Source organism: Drosophila simulans, chromosome 3R (assembly GCF_016746395.2).
Source record: "Drosophila simulans strain w501 chromosome 3R, Prin_Dsim_3.1, whole genome shotgun sequence".
Classification (NCBI taxonomy): domain Eukaryota; kingdom Metazoa; phylum Arthropoda; class Insecta; order Diptera; family Drosophilidae; genus Drosophila; species Drosophila simulans.
This window is the reverse complement of record NC_052523.2, coordinates 27,499,189-27,523,217: the sequence shown is the minus strand read 5'-3', so window position 1 is coordinate 27,523,217 and position 24,029 is coordinate 27,499,189. Positions and strand designations below refer to the sequence as shown.

The 24,029-nt window shown below is 45.7% G+C and overlaps 1 protein-coding gene across 2 annotated transcripts in view; it reads right to left on the bottom strand.

Annotated features, from left to right (window-relative positions):
- LOC6730338 (G protein-coupled receptor kinase 2) overlaps positions 1 to 24,029 on the bottom strand; it is a 47,768-nt gene that overhangs the window by 5,518 nt on the left and 18,221 nt on the right. For both annotated transcript variants that reach the window (XM_016177907.3, XM_016177906.3), the window contains one exon: positions 18,386 to 18,817. In XM_016177907.3, coding sequence (XP_016037108.1) covers positions 18,386 to 18,437 — 52 coding nt within the window. In that variant the 5' untranslated portion in view covers positions 18,438 to 18,817. The remainder of the gene's footprint in view (positions 1 to 18,385; positions 18,818 to 24,029) is intronic.

The following is a 24,029-nucleotide window of genomic DNA, read 5'->3' as shown; positions in this document are numbered from 1 at the left end:
GATGAAGCGGGTGGAACAGCAACACAGCCAGTCAAGGAAACTGGGTTAATATGCCCATCGCATAGCCACAGTCGTGGCCAAAGAAATAGCAACGAATTTATTCCCTATACTCAGTGATTCAATATTTAAGATAATGGCACTTGGAATATCGTTTAATTTACATCTAAATCATATCATATATATCACATCATATAAGCAAAACTACTGGACCACCCGGGAAAGTATGCTATACATTGATCAAAGGAGTAAATTTACTACAAAGTAGGTGTGTTCTTGGCGTGAACGCAACCTTGGTATTTGGACTGCCTCGTTTGCTGCAAACACATTCGTTCTTTGGGGCTCTGAGCGCCGAACGCATACACAGACTTGTCTGGCCACAGAGCATTAGCCACTTATTTATGCTGCCAACAGTCTGCTGCCAAAAGTTTTGGCCAGGCTTAAAGTTTCCCTGACGAAGGATCCCCCAGTGCGTGAGCATTTAATTTAGTCTCAGTGCAATTATGCAAAAATAAACTCGCAAACTTTGAAGGGCAGCAGCAGTCGTAATTTCCATGGAGGCACCACCACCTGGAGGATGAGGTTGCTCCGCGCTTAGCTAAATGAAATTACCCGTTGAAGTTTCGGAAAAGGGAAAAGTTAACCCTAAGCCGGCGCTGCTGAGTGCTCGAGCAAAACGAAGTTTGGCCAAGTAACAATTAGCCAACAGACCCGGGCACTGAGCAAATATGAAATGTGTGGGCCAAGTGCACGCTGGGATTATGGGATTATAATGCCAAGCCTTGGATATATTCAGTTCATTAAATTCAAGCATCCCGATGTGACAGTACATATATCGCTATTCTCAAATGCTATCGGTGTAATAAACTTTTGGGTCGTTAGTGCTCTTTAAAATTGAACTTTCTTCGGCTGGCATTCGTCTTCTTCTGACCATAACCACCGGCGTCACAAAAGTTTGTAAAGTTCTTGGCAATTATTTGGCGAGGCGTAAAAACAGAAACAACGCCGCATCTCAATGAATTACGAAACTTGCAGGAGGACGAGCGAAAGTCAGGAAAACATTTTCAAAACAAATAAATCGTATTATGTGAGCGCTTGGCTCTCAGCTCAGTTGGCTGGCTGGATGATGTGCTCCATGTGGATGTGCAGAAGGAAAACAAAAGTAATGGGCGGTGGATGTAGAGGAAAGTGCTATAAAAACTTATTAATGAAGCCATCGCAAGGCTAATTTGCGGTTGATGGCTTTCCTAATTAAAACCAATCAATAAGAAAAATAGCGTCCCCATCTCGGGCTCCGGTTTTCGTCCTTGCACCAAGTCAAGCGGTTACAAATGCAATTTGTCAGCCGGAGGAGCCACCGAGCGGAGCGACTGCCAACTGCAATGGCCGCAATCCTGCTATCTAATTGACTGCCCGGACGCAGAGACCCAGCGCCAGGATGCGGATGAGCATAAGGATAAGTACTCATCACTGGAGACACAGCGGCGAGGTCGGGCCCCCTTCCTTTATTTACGACTCAACAAGTTGACACTAGATGGCCAAGGGCCGTCGAAACAAAAGAAATTACAGTTTACATTAAACGTTCGCTGATTTATGGCTTCGCATTACAAGTTTTTGGTCCGAAACTTTTATGGAGCTCGAAAACGCTCGAATCGTTATGATCAATTTTCCCGCTGGACGCCAAGAAGTATGTGACACAATTTATAAGTGCCAAGTTGTCTCCTACTTTCGTCCCAGCGTAATTTGATGTCATTTTTCACTGGCGAGCAAAACCAAGAGGCGGCCACCAACTGTTAGTTGCAATTATTTATGGCCAGCCCTCCTCCATTTTGGCCAAGTCGTGGTCCAAGGTTAAGTGCGTGCTAATAAGCTCACGGCCAAGGCCCTCGGGGAGCCATCGCAGAAGGCTTTCGATTGACTGGGGAAATCTATTATGGGGCGGTGAAGTCCAGCCGAAACGTGAGATATGCCCAAGGGAATCGACGGCGCGGCAATGTGCAGGTTCGAAATGAACAAAGCCGTTTAATAAGTTGAATACTAAATTTGAAGTCTATCTCCTACTCATATGCAAGGAATTTGATCTACTGATGGGTCTGGATGTGTGGATAATCCTGCTGTTCACCCCGCTTAACCTCTATTTGCCTCCCACCAATCTTCCTTTTGGTTGTTAAAAGTTCAGACAACCTCGCACGCAAAACGTGTATTAAAACAGCGACCAAAATGTTCGACAGCAGTTTTTACACATTCGCTAATGCAAAACAAACACTGCGGCAGTCGAAATAATAATTTAAGGCGAATCGGGGAGCGTTTGGACGACGATTTACCTACAGCGAAGCGCACATTAAATTAATTATTACTGTTAAAAAACCATAAAAATTCAAAATAACAATAAAAAGCCGTAAAAGTTACGCCGCCGGCAATCGAAAAGTTGATTGGCAGTCGCATAACGCCGCTGCCCCACCAGCAGGTGGGTGGTGGGTGGTGGGCGGTAGGTGGTGCTGGGTGGTGTCGGGAGTGGTTCAGTGGGTGGTCCACTGAGGAGGAGGCGGCTCCGAAGGAGGGAGGGAAATAAAAGCAGACGCTGCCACATGAAATGCATGTAAATGGGCCTTTGATTGGCAAAGGCACTTAATTGCGGGCTGCAGTCCCAGGACCGTAGCATGGCCACCACCCCACCCACCTCAAGGTCGCAGGGCGAGTGGAAAAGCCACGCACGGAATGCACATAATGGCACTTTGAGCATTCAGCCTTGTGGAGCGGCACTGGCCAACTAATTAAATGCGTGATAAAATAATTATAGTACATCAGGTACACCACCACCACACACCACACACATATGGAAATCGATCTAGGGCAAAAATCCACCCAAATTCAGGAGCAGTTAATGGACGGCCCTGCTATTAACTGCAATTTATTACGGCAATATAGGAAGAGTCTGAAACCAGAAATGCTCGCCAAAGGAAAGGGAGCAGGCCAAATTAATTAACTTCAATCCAATATTAGAAGCAGATCGACTGAGTAGCATACATCACTAGAATGGATGATTTAAGGAAGCAATCATTCCACAGCACCAGCAATTGTTTTCTGTGTAGCTTACTTGCAGTTGAACATTTAAAATACCCCTCGAGAAACTCAAATATTTTCATTAAAATTCCAAGCACACTCGCGTAAAAACAAAAAGTGTGGCTGTACAAATGGCATCATCGAAAGCGTCGGAATTCTTCCTCGAGTGGCCAACACACATCGGTTGGAGATAAAAATTTGTGGTGCTTTTTCGGCAGCTGGGCAATAGTTAAATTAGTCTGGACGGGCCATAAAACAACGGGAAACGTTATAGGATATTTTATTGCCTAGCATTATTAATTTGTTTTATTTCGTTTCCACTGCGAAACGGCCCTGGGATTGAACTGGAAACCTGGGACACACAATTTCCTGCTTCGCTTGTCTTTCAGTCGTTCAAGCTTCATTTGCTCGGGGAAGACACAAAATTGGCGCCATTCGTGGCCGTTTTTTAATGGCTTCGTCGGAGTGCAGAAAACAGTTAACTTGGAGGGCAAACTATTAAGGAAAGTTGATTCATTGGCGCCGTCATTAGACCGTCTTAAGTCCGCCAGGACCCTACATCAAATGGCCCGAGAAATGGTTTAAGCCCGGCTACTGATACTGGTTACTTTAGAGGCAAAACTTTGGGCGAGAACCCCCAAAGTCGCATTCCATTCGAACGCGTCCTTTGATGTCCTCTACACGTTCTGCTCCTCATAAGCAAAGGTATCAAAAAAAGTTGAGATGCACATATGAGCCCTAATTTATTCATTCAAAAACAAAGTGGCCGAGCTCCGCTTTTGGCTTCGACTTGGATTGCGCCTTAGTCGCGCTACTTGGCCAATAAATGGGCATAAACTGGCTCACACCGTTCCGTTTATATGGCGCACATGATGTCGTAAAACGCACAATAAACGAAACGTAAACATGGCCGGGGAAGCGTGCTCAAGCACCACACTGCGTATGCGTAATGGCACCCGGGCGAGTTACGAGCTACCTGAGAATGTCCAGAGACAATGGCCCTCCGGCTGGCTGCGCAAGGAGTCCGGTCCAGTGGCCACAGGACTCCTCTCCTAATGGGCAATATAAGAACTGATAAGGCCGGGCACATCTTCTGCGATTCTCCGTTTAATTAAAGCCCGAACGCTGACTGCAGAGCTGCAAATATTGACACAACCGACTTGACATGGCCGGCTGGGCTGGTAAATAGTTTGTGCAACCGCCGCGGGACTCAAAGGCCCGAAAGCATTGTGCAAACATCAACCGGGGCGGGGCTGTGGGGGCGGTGTGCGGAGAATGACCACGCCCTCGCGTCCCTGGCTGAAACAAAAACGGGGAAAACACTGCGGTTTGGCTTTGTTTCAGCTGGAAAACATCATCCGAACTGGCAGTGAGGCGCACTGCGCCAGACTTTACATCAAAATTTATACATTTTTATTTTTCCTTTTGCTTCTGGAACGAACTTGCGAAATGGATTTTTGCAAATAGAGAGGCAACTACGTGACGTGGGCTGTAAATAAATGATGTGGTCGCTTTTATGGCGGCGGATGTGGGTGGGATTTGAAAATCGAATGAAATCGAAATGTTTTTGAGTTCTGGCCTTAATATTGCAGAGGAAACAATGCGGATTGGGAATAGAAGGTATACTATGTGGAATTTAGCAAGCTGGACTGAAAAAACCAACTGGTTCGTCATTTGCTTAATTAAATGGACGAGGATTTTCTCATTTCATACTAACTATTTTCCTAGACCAACAACTAGTTGTGAAATAAATTTTATTTTCCCATTAGCAAGACGACATTTTTCCCACTCATTATGTCCACCGCCATTTTCCAGCTTCTTTGTGCCATTTACCAGTACAAAAGTGCAAAAAATTGTACAACTACTCGAAAGTTTTTTAATTTATTAAATTAGTCTTATGAGCGCGGTTCATTTCACGCCAAACCCTTTGAATCCCGCACCATGCACTCAGCCCCCGTTCACTCAACCACTCGAGTGCCATAGTTTCCACGCCCCTCCGCCCATCCAAATACATAATATATCCTGGCTGCAACGTTCAAGTGCATTTCTCGTTATAATAATTCGCTGTCGTTGTCGCCGTCGCTGTTGCTGCTATAAAAACTGCACAAGCAGAGAGGAAAGTAAAAACTAAAAAAGGAAAACTCGTATCCTACTCAAGGAAATTGTCGCTGCATGTTTGAGTGGGTCGGCGGGCGCCTCCTCGAACTTATGTATACATATACCACACCAGTTTAGCCTCTCGGGAACGAGTACATGCGCCTGCTGCCCACCAGTGGGTGGGTATACCAGACTATGTATACTCGCACATACATACATACAGCAGCATCAGTCGAGCAGTAAACTCAAGGGCTGAAGGCTGAACCTGATGGCTGTGGTGGCTTTTAGACTCCTGTGACATTGTATTTGAAAATATATTTCATGCCGGCGGCTCCCCATTTGGCACCCAGTTTCCCAGCTTCGAGTTTGCCGCCTTGCCCAGTTCTGCAAATTTCCACTTTCCATTTGCGAAGGGTCTGCCTGAATTCTCATTTCTTGCGTAAATTGCCCGGCAATTATAATTGTTGTTTTCAGAATAACACAATTGTTTAGCTGGCTGAGTTTGCGGCTAGGAGAAGTTAGCAATTAGACTCACAAGTTGATTGCCCAACAGCCGTTTCCATTTCACTCCGACTTCTGAAATAGTATCTACCTAAACTGATTTTGGCCACTCAGGTGTGCGTTTTCCTCTGCAGATTGTGTGGCAACTTAACGACATTTTCAGTTGCAAAAAGAATATTGGTAAACATTTTTTTTGCAGAGCAATGCAAAGAGCACGGAAACAGACAACTTTGCTCTGCATCGGAATTTACAAGGCGAACTACGAGTATTTAATAAAATGGAAACTTCAGCAGCAACTTTTAGATGTAATTGGTTTAGGGAAACTTTAGGGAAATGTCAGCTGACTTTAATTGGATAGAAAACGTAAGAAATGTATCCTTGAAGTAAAACTCTGGAAAGTAAGAGAGAAGGGATGGAGTAACTTAAATTAAATAAACTATTCACTATGCTTGAATAGGAATATAAGAATCCCATTTATAAGAAGGTAAATTATGTTCGATATCTGACATCCGCCTTTAATCATAAATAGCAAGCAACCACTTTTCATTGGCCCTTCAACACTTTCCTCTGACTTTGTGTGCCCAGCGCTTCCTTCCCGTTCCTTTCTGCCATGGAAATGTCCTTAGTATCTCCTTTTTGATTGCGGAAACGGAAATTATGGCCAACACTGCCGTCGTTCGGTTTCGGCACTTTGGCCTTTCGCTTTTGCGTTGCTAAATGTTTTTCAAACACTTTTTGCGTCGGCAATCAGATGGAGAATGCAGTTTGCCGGGTCTGTTGATTTTGCCCGGGCTAATATTGATTTTCGGTTAAATTAGTTTATCTAGGAAAATTGGCCCTATGCCATGACTCGTAATTACTTCAAGCCGACCTTTATGCTCCCCGTTGGCCAAGGGCAATTGGCCAGCAAATTGTATTAACCTCGTTGGGCACGCACACAAAAAGAGTGAGCCATACATATATGGCGGTCATACTCGTAATAATAACAATAATAAAAGCATGCAGGCCATGTGACAATGTTGCTTTGGCATCTGCTCGTTGGCCATAATTAAGCGAGTACAAGCGACGCGAAATTAGTTGAGCAGCCGAGCAAATCCCACTCATAGATAAATACTAAACATAAAGCGAACAAAATGTAGAAAAAAAACAGCAACGAGTGCCGCCTTATTAAATTTCGATAAAAAACCGCGAAAGTGAATAAAGAAAACGCAATGAAAATCAATAAAACGTATTCAATTTCGCTCTGAGTTTTTTCCACCTCCCATTTGATTAATCATACGCCGCGTGTGCCGCGGTTGAACTCATTATCATTGCGACGTTTGAATGGATGACAATTTGGTGCAAATGGCGGACTGGCTTGCGGCCTTAAACTCCGACAAGTGTTGCCAAGGACTTTGACCTTTTGATGGGCGCCGAAGAGCGGAGGACACGGCTCCACGTGGCTACGTCAAGGACGAGCAACACATCAAAGGCTGCTGTTGCCGCCTATTGAAAGGTCCTCGAGAGCGACCCCAGGAGCGTATCCTTCAGCCGCTCTGCTCTTGCTTCCCTGGATTCCCTTCTGAAATTTGAGTTGCTCGTCTTCTTGATAATTAAATGAAATAAAACCAGGCAGGGTAAAAGTAAAAGCCTGCTTAAAAGGAATTTGTAATGCAAATGCTAGCCACCCACCCACAGCACCCTCACCACCCTCAACTCAAGTCTTCCTTGGTGCCCAAAAACATTTACGGAACGCCGCAGATGAGGTCGGGACTTGGAATTGCAAATTGGATCAAAGGCATTGCACGTTCCGCTCGCCATTCTCTAGGCATTAAAGTGCAATTTCTTTCGCCGACCGAAAAACCATTCGGCAGGCACACAAAAACAATACAGATAATCAGGCACAACTTTTTCGGCATTCTTGGCCAAAAACTTTTCACACAAAAGCGAATTGCACGGCCCGGCAAAAAGCAACAGCAACAGCAAAAGCAGAAGCAGAAGCAAATGCGACACATGGCGCGTGTCTCGCATTACAACTTTTGCCAAAGTGTAGTTTGTACATAATTTAAATAATTCTGCCCAGCGCTGACAGTACGAACGTGCTGCTCGTGTCGTGATTTGATACTAAACACCAAAGCACTGAAATGCTGAAATGCTGAAATAACCAAACAAACACCCATACTCGAATTGCGATTTGGCCAACGCACCCGGAGCATCGGGTTTTGGCCTGGTTGAGTCGAAAACAAAGGCAACTGCTGCCAGCCGGCGTTTGCATTTCGGCTGTCAAAGTATTTGTCAAAATGCTGCATATTTCGGCGCCGGCAATGAATTTCCGAAATGTTTTCGCCTTCTGCTCTGGACAACTGGCAACAGGGTAGCAATCAGCTCGTGCAGCGCCGGAAATGTGAGTGAAGAGCTTCAAGATCAAATCAGATTTTATGTTTGAGTGACGTATGCACACAATCCAAGCTGTTTTCCCCCATACACTTTATAGACCAGGTATATGTTTGTACATACGTCCTTGGCTTCGAATGGAAACTTGACATTCTGAATTCCAATATGACAGCTAAATTTAAAGATGCTCTTAATCAATTTCGATCCAAGCACCATTTGGATATAAAGGCGTCGACCCTTTTCCATTCCACCATCACAATTTTCATCCAACTCGTTACTTCGGAGCATACAAACATACATACATATAGACTAGCTCTTGGCCATTGCTCATGGCCTGCAAACTTGTTTGCCATCTAATTGCCATTGGCTTTTATTTCGGTCTTTCCTTTATATTGCTTTTGTTTTATAATTCATCGTGTGTGTGCAACTGCTGGAAAAGTATTAAGTTGCATAGAAAAATGTTCAACAACGATATGTGTGGTGTACCAAACATTCGCGCTCTTCAGACTTAATCATAACCATTAAAAATGGTAAACCACATAAGTTGAGTTCTATATATATCTACATACATACATTTCGGAATTTTACTTGACAAAGCAAACATCATACCCACTTGTTTAATGAGTGTGCCTGATTTAACAAAAAAAAAAAAAAACAATTTCTTTGAAAATAATAGGGTTGCTGCTGCTGCTCGCCGCTGTTTGCTGTTCACTGTTGCACATATGGTTGCATTTGAAGTTGTACAACATTTGTGTAATATACCGCCGAACGAGTGAACGAGCAGCTGTTGCCATGGGGCTCTTTAAAAAACGGCTTTAGGGGCAGGGAATTTCCGTCGCCGAACATGTGCTTTCTTCTTTCGGCCATAATGGGCTTATTGCGGAGCGGGCAGATTAATCGCAATTATCTGGGCCATTTTATCAGTCTGGATTTGCATGCATGTACATACGATTTTCGAGTATTTTTCTATTTCGGGCTGCTCATTAGCCGGGCACATGGCGGAGATAGAAGATTGCGTGATAGATGGACTTGCGGAGCAGACGTGGATCGCTGGTACTGATAACACCGGGTGGACGGGGTCGGGATTCTGGTGGACGGACGAGACACAAGTATTCTCAATCTATGCCAATTTGGCAATTCTCGTTCAAACATTCAAATGCCAAACAAACGAAACGACTGCCGCGCTATTGGGTGCAAAACAAATCAATTAAGGCGAGCAGCGAGCAACGAGCAACGCCTGCGAAATTGTTATAAATTGACACGGCGAATGCTCCTCGGTTCCATTGAATTATTTATGAATGAATTTTATTAGTTGCCCTCATTGGCGGCTCATCAGTGTCCGCTGACTTGACATTAATTGCAGTCGAATGGCGAGTTGCGACTTACAGCCGAGCAAACAGTCAATTAAACGCTCCACATTTTGCCAAACATTTGATTTTATTTCAGCCCGGTTCAGTTCGTTGGGGCTTCGATTGGGAGCCAGCCAGCACTTGGCAATAGATAAATGTTTGTTCGGGCCAACAGCTTAACAGCTGAAAACAAACACACATGCCGCATTCCCACATTAAGCGGCCTTGTTTGGCAGCTCATTTGACAGGCGAACAACATGATCGATGCTTGTTATTTACTCTTGCTCATTTTCCCATTCGACTGCAGCCCGGTGATTTCCATTTGCATTTAGTTATCATAAACCAGCGATTTGCTGCCGTTTCTTTGATGGATGGTCGTCATCCAACGGGTTGGCCAATAAAACTTGCCCAAGCTGCAATTTCTCTCCATCTCGCACTTTCACCGGCACACAATTTGCATGTCTGACTTCTCGGCAGTCCGCAGCTGAATCCAGAAAATCATGGGAGGAAAGCAGAAGGAGCAGGAGCTGGAGTCGAGCACCAAACAGGTGCGTTTACCAACCAAATGGTGATTAATGAAAACTGCAAGCCATGAGCAATATACGTAAATAGAACAAAGCGTACGAAACTAAATGTCTTGACAAAAGTTAAACGTTTTGAAAAGGCAAAAAAAGGTGACTTATCAGGCTGAGCGGCTGTCATTGTTTATCGCCAAGTACTCGGTGGTTTTCGCTCGTATGGGAGTGTTATTTTTAGTTGACAAGCCCAGCACACAAGTCGCCAAGCCACCCACTTCCCACCTCCCACCCACTCAAGCACTCAGCACTCAGTCAAACAATCAGCAGGCGGTGGCTGTCGAGCAACAATGGCAAATGTGCAATGCCAGAATGCAGTGACAGCAACAAAAGCCAGTTGACAGTCGTCGAAGGCGGCATTCTGGCATTCTAATGCAACGCAAGCGGCTTATGCTCACGTTATAATATGATATAAGGGTGCCCATTCCGATTCCGATCCCGATCCCGTCCCACTCCATCCCATCCCATCTGCACACAAGCCAATCGCGTTGAGCGCATTAGGCGGCTTGTAAGTAGTAATTATAATTAAATGCGCATACCAAATGCGAGGCACTCAGGCATTGCTCATACGCAGCGTTGGTCTAGGGGAGCATCGGCAGCAGCGCCGCAAAGTGCGCAACACGAGCAGAAAGTGCAATCACCATTAGCACATCCAAGATCCTGGAAATGTAATTAGATGCCTTCGAATGCCACAAGGCGGAAGTAATTGCACTCCGGGAAGTTATGGCCGCATTACTAGTATTAGGCATATGGTGAGAAGTAAAAAGCTGAGCTGGCAAGTGTAGCAAATAAGGGCGTTTAAAGGCCAATCCCCAAATGTCAACAAATGCCCTTCTTGAGCTTCATCTCTAGAAATTAATAACGCAATAAACCTCAGAATCTTTACTGCTGTAAGCTGTTATGTAATGTTTTGCATCACTCATGCGTAATGCATAGATAAACAATGGACCAGCATATACATGCATATAAGCCATGTGAATGGCGATTAGGTTGATGGCTGTGGTTATTAAAGTTATTTATGTCTTCAGATTGTGCTGTGCACAATCTGTGCACTGCACAGGGAGAATCAGATAGATTGGATATTAATAAACTTAACTGGTATTACAATACCACAAATGCAAGGCCTTCGGAATGGATTCTTTTGTGTTTAGGATACGGAATCCTTTTTCAGACACTGCTCAGCTTTTGATGTCAGCTTGGCCTTTTATGGCCGCTGGATGTCCACTGGGGACTTGGCTTTGAAGCAAAGTTAAACAATCGACCACCCAGGCAGCAAATAAACAATAAGCTCCGCTCTGCGATTTCAATTGCCACTGCAAACTCGTCAGCTTTTGTGGCATCAACGGTTTAATTGAAATTGCATTTGCAATTCTCGCATCGGCCGTCAATAAATAAAATCAATTCGAACAACATTTTATGGATGTGGGAGAGAGAATCAGCAGTCGGCGCAGTGCATTACTTGTATTGTGTTTATGCTGCGATTTAAATGGTAAATGGTAAATGGCAAATGGAAATTGGTAAATGGAAGAGCTCTGGCTGGCAAACACGGACACACTCATTACATTGGTATTATTTAGCTGTCGCTGCATTTTATAATTGCTTTTAAGCCTCAGCAGCAAAAAGCGAGCGGCTTACCTTTGGTTTCCCCATTTGCCGTTGACATTTATTTATTTGCTTTGGGGAATTGTTGCTGCTGCCGCTGACAACATTTCAAGTTGCCGGCACATTTGGCAACCAATGAAGTGTAAAGACCCAGACTGGCTGCATTTTAGAAATTAAAGTTGCCACTACTGCAACTCGGCACTCGGCAGTCTGCAGCTCAATGGATAATGGATGCGTTGTATGCTGTCAAAAATTGAATTGAAATTGATATGCGAAGCGCGCGTGAGAATCGCAAACTGCCATAAACCTGAAATGCTGTCATTTATATGGCAAAATTGCGCATACGACACGTTGTCAGCAGAGGCAACAGCAACAGCAGCAGCAACACGAGATTCATTTCCATGTTCAGTACCCTATTCGCACAGTGGTCGCAAACGACCAGGTCCCCAGTGTATATAGCCACTTCCGTTAAATCAGAAAATGATCAAGGGCAAATCCCGGCAAATCCCCTTCATGGACTCACCTTTAGGCAGAGGTGAGCCTCTGGGCATAATCATAAAGTAAGCCAAATAAATATTTATCGATTTCGCAACACTCAGCAGCCCAGTGTACTACCATATAACTCACTTGGCTTTCATCAGCAAAAATTTTCACTGCGACACTTACGTTTTCATGACAGACCCAGCATAAAATATGCCAAGATCCGTTGCTCCTCGGGCTCCTCTTTTATGCCGGGACATTAAACCCCCCTGCCCACCACTTTTCGAGGAGGTGCGATGAGGGACGAACTCTGCCCACTGCAAACCATGGGCGTTTCTTTTTATTTAACGCAGTCCCAGCTCAGTGGCTCACTTCTGGCACTCTTCCTGTGCTCGTAAAATGACAGGCGACAGCCCCAAAAGCAGGCAACACGCATTGCGCCCGGAGGACATCAATCATAAGGAAGGTCCTTGGACGGTGGGGCTGGCCCCCTGCGCCTAACAAAGACAAATAGGCGATTTATCCTCGGGATCTGCTTGTTTTGACCAGAAGAGCAGCAATCCCAATCCCAATCCCAGACTTTCTGTCTGTCGGCTGGCATTTGCGTGCATTGCGCATACGTCGCGTTGCCTTGCCGACAAATTAATCACAATCTGGATAGCTACTCCGCCCAGCGCTACATGGAAATCCCTCGCAGCTCCCGTCACTTTTCGACTTTTGATGCTTTTAATTTATGAGTCTGGCACGCTTGTTGCAGCACCACCCCCTCCTCGCTGCCCCTCTGCCCACCCGCTGGCAAATTAAAACAAGAATCCAACATAATAAAAATAAATTAGAGCTGGAGCCGGGCGAGAGGAGCGTAAACAAATATCAGAAGTATAAAAAGCATTTTGCATGGAATTTCGCCGGGCCTTTGTTCCTCCCATCACGACCCCATATAAATAATGCACAGTATAAAAAATTAATTGTCAAAACAATCAATAAATTTGCTTTATGGTCCCGGCCGACTCCACTGGACGTAGACGTGGGCTCGTGGCAGGCTAATGGCGCTTAAGTCGCCTTGCTTATCGGTCTTGCGTTCCGTCTGTCCAAGCCCCCGTCCGAATCTCCCCGGCCATATTCGTCTACTATATATAATGTATAAATCCGACTGTTTGTCGATCTGCCCGCCTGTCAGTGGGCAGCAACAGCTGCCGCCGGCGGCGTCTTTGCTTTTCATTTTTATTTTGGGCATAGCCGACAGCCAAAGTGAATAGATTCCAATTTATTTTGTATATAATCCGCACGCCCCCCAGACCACCGAACAGGTAAGGTAGCGTGTGTCGAGCTCAAAAGATACAGGTAAATGGTGTGCACATGCGGGTATCTGTATAGTATAGTAGACCAGTACAATAAATTATATTTAAAATGTGATAGCTTGAAAGCATTTTGGGTTAGACATGATGTATGCGTTTCAATTGCACAGCCGGTAAAGTGTTGAAGTGCGTAAGAAATTGTTATTGGCAGCCAATCAGGAAGACCACTGTTATATTATTTATAAAAAATGAACCCATCCAATATGTATTGTTTATTTCATTAGATTCGTGGCTGACAAAAAACGATTCCAACCCACATCGATTTCTAGTCCCCCGCATAGTGATTCAATTACTTCGAACTCCGGTTATTCTCGCATGAAAATTTAAAACATTAATCATACGCTCCGGTGACCATTGGCCATCACGTTACAGGGCGACGGAGCAAAACGCTGTAGCAGGATCGGAATTGTGTGTACATGAACCTGTCGTCTCTGCGGTCATTAGTGCATGCATTTTTAAGCATGTTGGGGTCACAGCTGCGCTACTGGGTCACCACGCGCCACCTGCCGCATTTTCCTCTGCGGTTCTCCGCAACATGTACGTATTACCTTACGCGATATTTCATGTGGCAAGATGGGAGAGAATGGGGCAAGTTCTAATCGTAATCAGAGAGCTTTCACGACGGATCTGCATACAGAGAGCCAAGCCAGCTGAGGTCGGGGATTCCCTGCGGTGGTTTTCCATAATGGGATTCCTGAGCTCAAAACTAGATTGAATCAGATATGCAAAAGCAGAGCATAAAACGCTATCAATTCGAAGACAATATACAATCATAAATATCCATTTCAATCAATTAGGAGGCAAATCAAACGTTTTGGGAGACAAAAGATGAGCGACGAAGACGAATGGACCACCTCTTTGCCAAAAAATGGATTTGAATACTCATATTTCGCTTACTACGTGTGCGCTCCATCGACAAAACGATTAAGTATTCCGATTAAATATTCATTTGCTGACGAAGCAGCGCGTCACTTAATACAGCGATTCGATTCTCGAACCTCGGGGGTCGACGTTTCGATGTTATTTCTTATTGTTGCTTTGCCGTTCTGATTATTGCCGTTTGCCTACGTCAAAAACAGTTTTTATCCGTATCTGTATCTGTATCTGTCTCTGCCTCTGTATCTGTATCTGAGTATCTGTGCTTGAAACTCCCCCGGCAGCAGCTACCGGTTTTGCAAAAGCAATCTCTCGAATTCCCACAGCGGCAGCGCAAAAAACAAAAACAGACATCGTATAAACATGGTATTCTCTGGGCTAGATATATGTGTTTGCATCATATGAGTTCAACATTCGCCAACGGACGGGTATATCCGTTTTTCCATGGCGGAAGCTGGAAAACTCGCCCTATAATCCCCGATAGCTTAAGCTTGGATCGTCATCACAGCATAACAGCATCCTTTGTGGAGGAGGAAAATAAGAAATATCTAAGGACAGCTGCAGTTTTCTTTAAAAATTGTAGGGTACCACTCTGTCGATCAGAAATTACCCCATAATTAAGTGCTCGACAGTCGCACATTACTTGTACGCGTCAAAGTGCTAATGAATATTGTTGATGCCCGTCAGCGGAAATGTTAACTGCTCGGATATCTGGAATTAGTTACAGGGAGCTAACGCCCCACGTTCTTTGCAGCTGCTCTTCGTTGGTGGCACTTTACATACGCAATTAGGGCGAATGTGGTGCGTGGCAACAATCAATGTGTCTTCAATTTGCCAAACAACAATCGTTTTGATTGCAATTACCCACAAAGGGCGAGGGGTTCGCACAGACGCAGTTTCGTCGTGATTAGTTGCTTCCCGGGGATGTGGGTGCTACGTGCTGCAACTGCAGATGGAGCAGAGGCCAAAGGCCAAAGGGCACCAAAGACAGACACCGCAGACCGCAGAGGTTCCTCCTCCCCCCTGACCACCAGGACACCATCCGACATCCTGCCAGAGATTGTGGGTTTGATGAGCTGCCCAACTGGCCAACTGGCCGAGTTGCTAGTTGCCCACTCTGCCCACTTCGGCTTCCCCAGGTTTGCGTGCGATAATTAACATCTAGATTTTGAAACTGCTCAACATACATACAACATAACTGGGGCTTGTTAGACCCGCCCGATAAAGAGACCAGTCGCTGGGGACCACTTGAAATGGATTCGCGTGCTTCTCCGCTGTGTTGCGTTGCCCACGCTGCGGCCACTCACTTGTTAACTTGGCCAGCGGTCAATGAACCAAACGCTTTTCCAGTTGGCCAATGCACCTGAAGCCCCCCCAAAAAACAAACACACTCCAATACACGGAATAGGATCACAGTGCACAGTGAATCATGTACTTAATATTTGGTCTTAGATTCCGATTTTTGGGATCTACCCACTAAATTTGAGCCACAAATGGATTCGAGACATCTAAAGCCACCGCCAAACAAGTGGCGGCTGCTGTTTCGCAGTTCGGCGATAAGCTTCTGGCTCTGCTTTAATTGTTCACTTTTAGTTGGAGGGGATTCTAATTCGCTATCGCACTATAAATTCCACTCTTTATGGCACTCGGTCCAGCTGATAACTGGAGTGCAGCGGCAAACTTTTGAGCTGGGACCAAATTAAATTTCTCACTTCATTCCGACTTGAAGAGGAGTCTTCTGAATTTCAACGTCTGCCTCTTGGTATAATCAGCATTATGGCCGGGCATTAGGGTGAAATTTATGCGGCCATGGCGACGCTTTCCCCACTCAACTCCCCGTCGACCACAAACCATTTTAATGCGACGTCATTTTAATGCCACGAAGAAGACTTGACTGGCGCAAGAACGAGAAAAACTGGCGGAAGAGGGCAAGAAGTGGGGTGGGGGGTTGGAATAACAGACCAGCTCAGAACTCAAACATAATTTTCCCTAATGCCAGCACAAAAGGAAAGCAGTTTGGCATTTGCAGCCATTAAGGAATGCATTCAATTAGCCAAAACAACGCTATCGACCAGCTGTTGGCCTGTCGTCCGAGGGGCGTGGCCTTCCAGCCATTGGATGGAACCGCAATCACGGATTGCCACACCACTATCGCACCACTCGCACCACCAACGAACGGCCACAGTCCCTGATAAGCCGCCTCTGTGACGCACTGCTTCCGCGGAGTGACGTAGGTCGCTCCAGACCCCGGCTCCGACATCCGACCCCTGATCCCGATCCGATTCGGTCCCACACATGTTAATACTGCAGATAGCATCGACAGCGCAGGCCGACAATCTGACAACTGATACGGGAGAACTGCCTGCAGATCGCATTTGACAGGCAATGACTTCTACTTGACTTGCATACTCGTTACTGGGTATCAAATTAAACAGGGCAACAATTGCTAATAATAATTGCAGCAATCAGCTTGTACTGCTGATTGATTAATTCATTCGATTGTGGTTTTAGCTACTCTCTTTAATAATAATGCATTAAATTTGATCCTTCGGCTGTTTCTCTACTCAGCTTCCAGTAAGTAAGCTGCTCCTTCTGGAGAGTGTAAGTGCAACAAAAGTCTTGTACATCCCGGAGTTTCCGTACCACCAATCTGACAGCAATAAGTCCTTGTAAATGAGCGACTAAGAAACGAACAATCATCCCTGCTCCTTACATTTACATTTGCATTTGCTTGCGCACACTTTAGCCGGAGTACAACATTCAGCAATAACTTTGCTAGCCAGAAAATATGACGGGCACGACCAGAAGTTTTCCGGACCAGGAATAAAGGAGAATAGCAGAATGGGACTGGAAAACTTTATGGCAATGGATTTTCCACTCGTTGCCGTCGGCAGTTGGCGGCGCGACTTCATTTCAGGCCATCCACCTCCTCCCGCTCCCCCACCCCCCAAAGACAAATTCACTTTCTGACTCGTAAAATGTATTGCAAATGTGTATGCTCATCCCGCTCCGGAGACATTTGCCTGGCAGCTTCTAGCCCATTGCCATTCCGCTCTGCTCTAAAATATTACATTACTACGAATTGAAATTTTGCGCACGTTTCTGTCATTTAAATCTGTTGAGGCGGCCCGAAACCAAACGAACCAAAGTATCTGGTCGGCTCGGAAGGGAAGGGGAACTGCTTTTACTATCAGGCAGACGGCAATAAAATAAATAACATTTAAAATGAAATATTTGATTGGGCGCATGCAGAAGGCAATACAAGCGGGCGATACAGTCAGTTGGGGCATGCAACATGTTGGGATGCGCACGATACCGACGTCAGCGAGTGAAGGTGACCTTTGCTGGCGGCTCCTTGCACCAACTTCTTTCTCCGTCCAATGCATAACTTTGCATAAATTTCCCACAACCTAATCGCCAAAGTTGACTCTGCTGTAAATAAACAGAACAATGGCGCCAAACAACAAGGATGTGGGCGGAGTTACCCGAGATGACAGTGAACTTGGCGGGGGCATGGGCGGGGCCGGGTCCGGGGGCGTGGGCCCTGCAATTGAAGTGTGACCTCGATAACGAAGTGAAGTGTATCTGCGGGAGCGTCTGTCGAATAGAGCACTTAAAGCCCGGCACCATGAAGCATGAAAATGAATAAGTTGCTGGAGCGCAAACATTTAACGCTTCATTAACTTTAGATAAAGCCCAGGACCAGCCCGAGGAGCGACACTTCCCCCACATCCGCCCCACAGTCGATGGGAAAATTCCAGCCCAACTTCAGCGCCTACTATTAAACAGACCACCCCCCGCCCCCTTCGGTGCGGCAGATGTGGCAGCCAAAATCGATGGCAGGTGACAACACGGACCTCCTCAGCACTTCACCACTTCAGCACGTGCCCTGCAAAGAAGTGGCACAATTTGGCGAATGTAAAGATGCTCTACTGTGCCAGAAGAATGGAATTCCTTTCAATTGAATTAAAGCCACTTTTCGTAAGCTCATTGAAGTGGCCAATTGAAATGTCCTGTATAAAACTACAAGGCACACATTAAAGCTTGCCTTTAAGTCCGATAAATTATTTGTTCAAGTGCTTAAATATTCACTTCCTCGGAAAATAAAGCCACTTACCTTCTCTCGCTTTCAAGTAGACCGTATTGGCCACAATATTCTCTAATTCCATTAGTTCCAGGTTGGCGGTTTTTTAATGAATCCTTTGGCGCTCCCGAAAAATAGTCGCAGTCACACTGGCTGGTGCTCCTTTTGATCTTTCTCCTGTGTGTGGCCTTCGCTGGCTCCTTTGAACAGGGATCCCCTTCTGCGTTCTGGTGGGCAGGGCGACTCCTTAGACTTGCAAATCTACGGCTGGCTGGCTAATTTGTGGCCGTCGTCTGGCGTCCAGCGTTGCGGTATTTGGCAGCAGGGTCTCGGTTTCAGACACAGGCGTCATTTAGTTTCAAGATTGAAATTTTCGCAAGGCCGAAAATGTGCCCTTTTTGCAAGTTGAGCCAATTTGCGCTTGATTGAATGCTGTAAAACCGTCGGCCAATGGATTTCCTCAATCTGCAAGGGAATGTAAATATCTTGGTTAATTTGGTTTGACAAGGGATAAAGGAGATCCTTTTGCATTCAGTGCGATTTCAATGGCAATCAATTTGAGTTGGCACAACTATCACAGTTCCCTTTCAACATTTTCTTGTACCATTTGCCTGGTTTAACCCTTGCCTAGCTTTTGCTCAATGACTCTTTAAATAATCTCATTCCCACTGCTGGTAAAACTCCCCTTTAGACAAAATTAATTATATTTTCCGTAATGCTGAGCGAAAGCCACAATACCCTTTTGGCTGTTCGTAAATATGAAGTATTCACGTGTGCATACCATATACACCATTTTATCCTTGGCTTTGTGGCTCAAGTTCGCCTTTTGAGAGCAGTTGGTACACGTAATGTCTACGTGTACTTGTTGTCTTACCTGTTTGTGACAAAAGAGCTGCGTGCCTTCAAAAACTTTGCATATCTATGCACACGGAAAAGTATTTGGAAATTCGTAGTCACCAAAATATAAATTACTTCTATAAGCAAGTACCAAAGGAGATCTCAAAAACCTACAAAAATATATTTAACGCTCTTAAAATAAATAACAAAAAGGGTGAAGAAATGCATGCAACACAATTTGCTTCCCATACACATCTGAATATACGATTTTTGAATAATATTGATTAAAGTATATATCGATTTTTTTGCTTGTGTATTTCTAGGCGTGAGTGAGTGCCATGTGTGTGCGTGTGGTTGGGACCCAACAAAAGCAGAGAGGAGGGGGGAGGGGGAATCGGGCTGGAAAGCCACAGCATACTTAGCCCACCTTGTCGGCTGTTGGCCTTCTGGAGGTGTCAGTAATGTTGCGGTCGACAGTGTGTCGCATTTATTAATCATGGACGCACTGACAGGGACGCTCCGAGGTACGGATATCTACAGTCGATGCTGAGAACCCTCTTCCCGAGTGGGAGCATTCCCCACTACGTGTGGGAATGTGGCGATGCTTTGCGGACTCGAGTGGCTCGAGCAACTAATAGCGAAATAATTGAATGACACAAGCTTTCTTCTGCCGCGCAAGGGCATTTGCATGTTTGAAGGGGCCCACGGACCTCATACGCGGTATGATTTTGAAATTTCTTTATTGGAAATTCAGTTTTTATGGCACTTATCAACTCCCATGTGCGTCATAAAGCTGTTGCTGTTGCTCTTTCGTGCGAATTGAATTTATTGGATCCTCGCATAGACGGCTTTTAATTAAACATGAACTCATGAAGCCACATATAGATCTATTTGTTTCGGAACAGCCAGCCAAACCGCACCATCGCACCATGTGCTGGAGGCACATCCATCAAGGCAGGAAAGTGTGGCGGCCATGCGAGTGTTTATTTTCCAAACAAATTTCAAGCAAAAACAGCGGCCACTTTTTGCAGCCCGCGTCCAAATTAATTGTATCTGGAATGTGGCAATCAAGCTAAAAATATTTGGAGCCCTCTCTAATAAACATGGCTTCTACGGGCGCCATGTATTATTCAGGCTGGATATGGGAGGTGCTTTCTAGTGGCACCCAGAAGTGGAGTGGGCCCAGATTGCAGAGCATCGACGACGTGTCCTGTCTATTCCATGATGGAGCAGAGCCGAGCACGTTAAAAGCCTCTTTATTGAACATTTGCGCCATTAGGCCCGTTTGCCAATGCTCCTGCTCCTGCTGCTGCTGCTGTTGCTGCTGTCACGACGACGTTGGCATAAAAAACTCAACCGCCAAACGATGTTGTCAGTCATCCAGGCATACACATCATCCACACCCCCACCATCATCCACATCCACACTCTCATCAACTTTTATACAGTTGGCCACGTGTGTGCCTGCAGCAAGCGACGCCATTATGAAAATGCTGCGAAATGGCGCAAATGTGCATGGGCTCATAACGAAATTAAGCGGCAGCATTACAGCCACTTTTTCAACACTTCCTGGAAAAGAGGCAACAAAGCTAGCTAATGTCGTTTTCTCTGTTGCTTCACACTGATTTCGATATAAAAAATATAAAGGCGTATCAATCTTTCTGTCAATAATGTGTGTGCTGCGAAGTTAACATTCTGCGTAAGAAAAGATTCATTTCTAAGATAGTAGCTTAATCACTTCCAATTGCATAACACTTGGAAATTTGAAGGCTTTTGATGAGTCACACAAGGCTTTGCTATGGATTATTCTAGGCAAACTACCAGGTCCGTAAATCTAGTTATCCACAAAGTGAAGATTGTTCTCTCAGATAATCCCTCCAGCTCACATCCAATTAGGGTTTCCTCAGGGTATCCATGTTTCCACAAGGCCCGAAGCTGCCGCCATTACCATTCACTTGTCCCGAACCGCGCACCTTTGTCACCTCGTCGCAGGCAAATTGCTCCTATCTGTCCCACTTTGTTGGGCATCCAAGCATCTCAATATCGGGGATTTGGGCAAAAGGGGTGGCTGGATGTGGGTCCAGGAAGCAGGGGGTGCGGAGTATCGAGGACCGACCGACTGACAGCGGCATCAGTTTAGGAGCGCATTAACTAAATTATGGAGAAGAGCAGATGCCGTCGTTTGGGCGGTGTAAGCAGCCTCAAGCATTCAAGCTATTGACTTATTAATTAAGACAAAGCAGCCAGCCCCAAATGTCAGCCCACGGAAGAAGGCGCGGGGAGGGGGTCGGGTTGGTTGCCTGAGACGAGGCATATCATCCCTTATCACATTTATGACAGTCATGGCCATAACCAGAGCTTTGGAATACGTCAATTTAAATGCCAAACGCAAGCTTCCACGTCTTCAGCGCACTGAGAGAAGTATCTTAATCTTAAGCCCATTTAAAAGTGTCCATAAACATGCAATAATGTATTTTGTATCATTGAGCTTGCAGCTCTTGCAAATTTATGGATTTATCCCCCGCTTAACGTCGCGATTTTCTCGCAGTGCAAAGGATACGCTCGCAATCCACCACGGCCCATGCATAGTCAAGTAGGCAAGGGCAGGAATAGCGACACGAAGGAGCAGTTTGGAACTGACGGAGGACAACCTCAATCATGGGAATGCCCAAAACGGATATCCTCAGCGCGTTTTGCCCGACTCCGTGAGTTATGGAGTCGCCTGCATCCTGTTTCTGTCTGCATTTTGCTGCTGATGCCAGCAAAAAGCGGAGCAAATAAAGAGTCGCCGGCTAAAGCGAGTCATATTGCCCACTTGGCTTTCGTTTTTATTCGCTGCCTTCCTTCCGTACATTTTTTCCATCTATTTTTTGGGTGCCCACATATTTTTGTGCTTAAGCTTCGTTATGGTTGCGCCACCCAGCTCGACTGCTTCTTTCTGGCTGGCTTTCCCACTTTCCCGCTTTTCCGCTTTCCCCTTTGAGCCGTGTTAATTTCGCTCTGAATGCGCAATTTATTTGCGTTAAACTTGGACGTGCATGTGGGCGGTCGGTCGGTCGGTCGGTTGGTTGGTCGGTCTATCCAATATGTGGTCGCCTCTATATCCCACTCCCCGGATTCAGACTTTGGCTACGACTGGAAGCGGGAAGCCGACTGGCTGGCTGGATGGTCGGCAAAGGATCAACTTTTCGCCAGGCGCCCTGTGGCACGGCGTGTCCTTTGCCTCCGTGCAGTCGCACATACGTGCAGGGGAGTCCCTCGAAATGAAAATGTTTTCACTTTAATTTGCAGTCGCTGCAAAATTTTAATCAGCTCTCCCCCTCGCTGACTCGGTGCTTTGTCCGCCACTCTGTTTTCCCATTTTCCGCCTTTCTTAGCATTATGAGTTCGTAATTAGAAATGCGAGGCGATTTGGTGAGCGGCCAAAAATGGTGGACAATGCTTAAAAGGAAAGCGGAACGAAAGGCGTTTTGCTTTGAACATTCTTGAAGCTATTCAAGCCGAACTAATTTAATCAGAATCTAGTTGTCAGAAGCCTACTAAAAACTTAAACACAATAAGATCCCATTAACGGAGTTATAATTTTGAGTTTCCGATTTCCTTCCCAAGCAACCCCATGTAGAATCATCTGGTTACAATGGGCTAAAGTTAGCACAGTGATAATTTTCGCATTTCCCGCTTTGCCCCTTCGGAAATAAAATTCCCACCGCTTGTGACAAGCAAACACAATTCGAATTTGTGTATACTTAACTGCTCAGTCGACCGCAAAGACGTGTCAGTAGGTGTTGTATAACATTGCAGTCGCATTAACACATCGAGGGGAGCTGACGGGTATGTCGCCAGTTAAGACGCCACAAGTATGTGGTTAGTCGGGCCAATACTCGATTGACTTATGATAATGGAAAGCGGACAAGAGCCAGCGTTACAGAATCATCAGGCTAGATATCGGAAACCAGAGACAAGAGAACCTTGGAAATCCAGTTTAAACCGCAGAACAGATTCTTAATATTGGTTAACTCTTAAAGATGATATTTTGCTCTGGGCAGTCCCTGTCAACGAAGCGCTGAGCCAGTCTTTATTCTATGAAATATGTGAAGAACCAGATTGTAGCACGAACGAATCTGGAGCAAGTAATCCATGTCCAGTATGCTGGACTGGTGTCATTTGTCCTGCTGGCAATCAATAAGGCAGCGCGCCAACAACTATGCCAAAAATGACCCAGTTTGGCAGAGAGTCCGGAGCCACAGACCCTCGGCAAGGACATCAATGCAGCTGCCAAGCGAAGCCATTTCTCCTTCTGCCGCCCTTCCCCGTTTTAAATTTTCCTGGCATGACAGCTATGCGGTGTGGGTTGGAAAACAAGTGAGACTGGTCGAGATTGGTCTTGATTGGTTCTCGGTTTCCGTTCCCCCACCTTTTCGCCGCTGCTCATTTTTCTTCTTTTGAAAAGGGTTGAGTTAGAGATCCCAGCAGGAGGAAATTATGATTCGACCCGCATTGCGAACGATTGAGCTCTAGTCACAAAACACGTGTCTGCAGGTCCAATCTCCCGGGAGACTCGGCTGCCATTGGAAACGCTCCGAGTTGTTGGTGGAACCGAGATACTCTTCAAAACTGCAGCATACTTTGAGGCGCACTGAAGCGTCGGATTGCCAGAGGTCCTGGCTCAGATCACGGATGTCTGGATGTCCTGCCCCGACTGCTTCGACCTGTTTGCATGCATAATTTGCCCCTTCACTCAGATATGCATATGCAAAGAGGAGCCCCGCACATATGGTGCATACTCCTTGTGTGTGTGTGTGTGTGTGCGGATGTGAAGAGTGGAATGCTTTTTCGTCCTT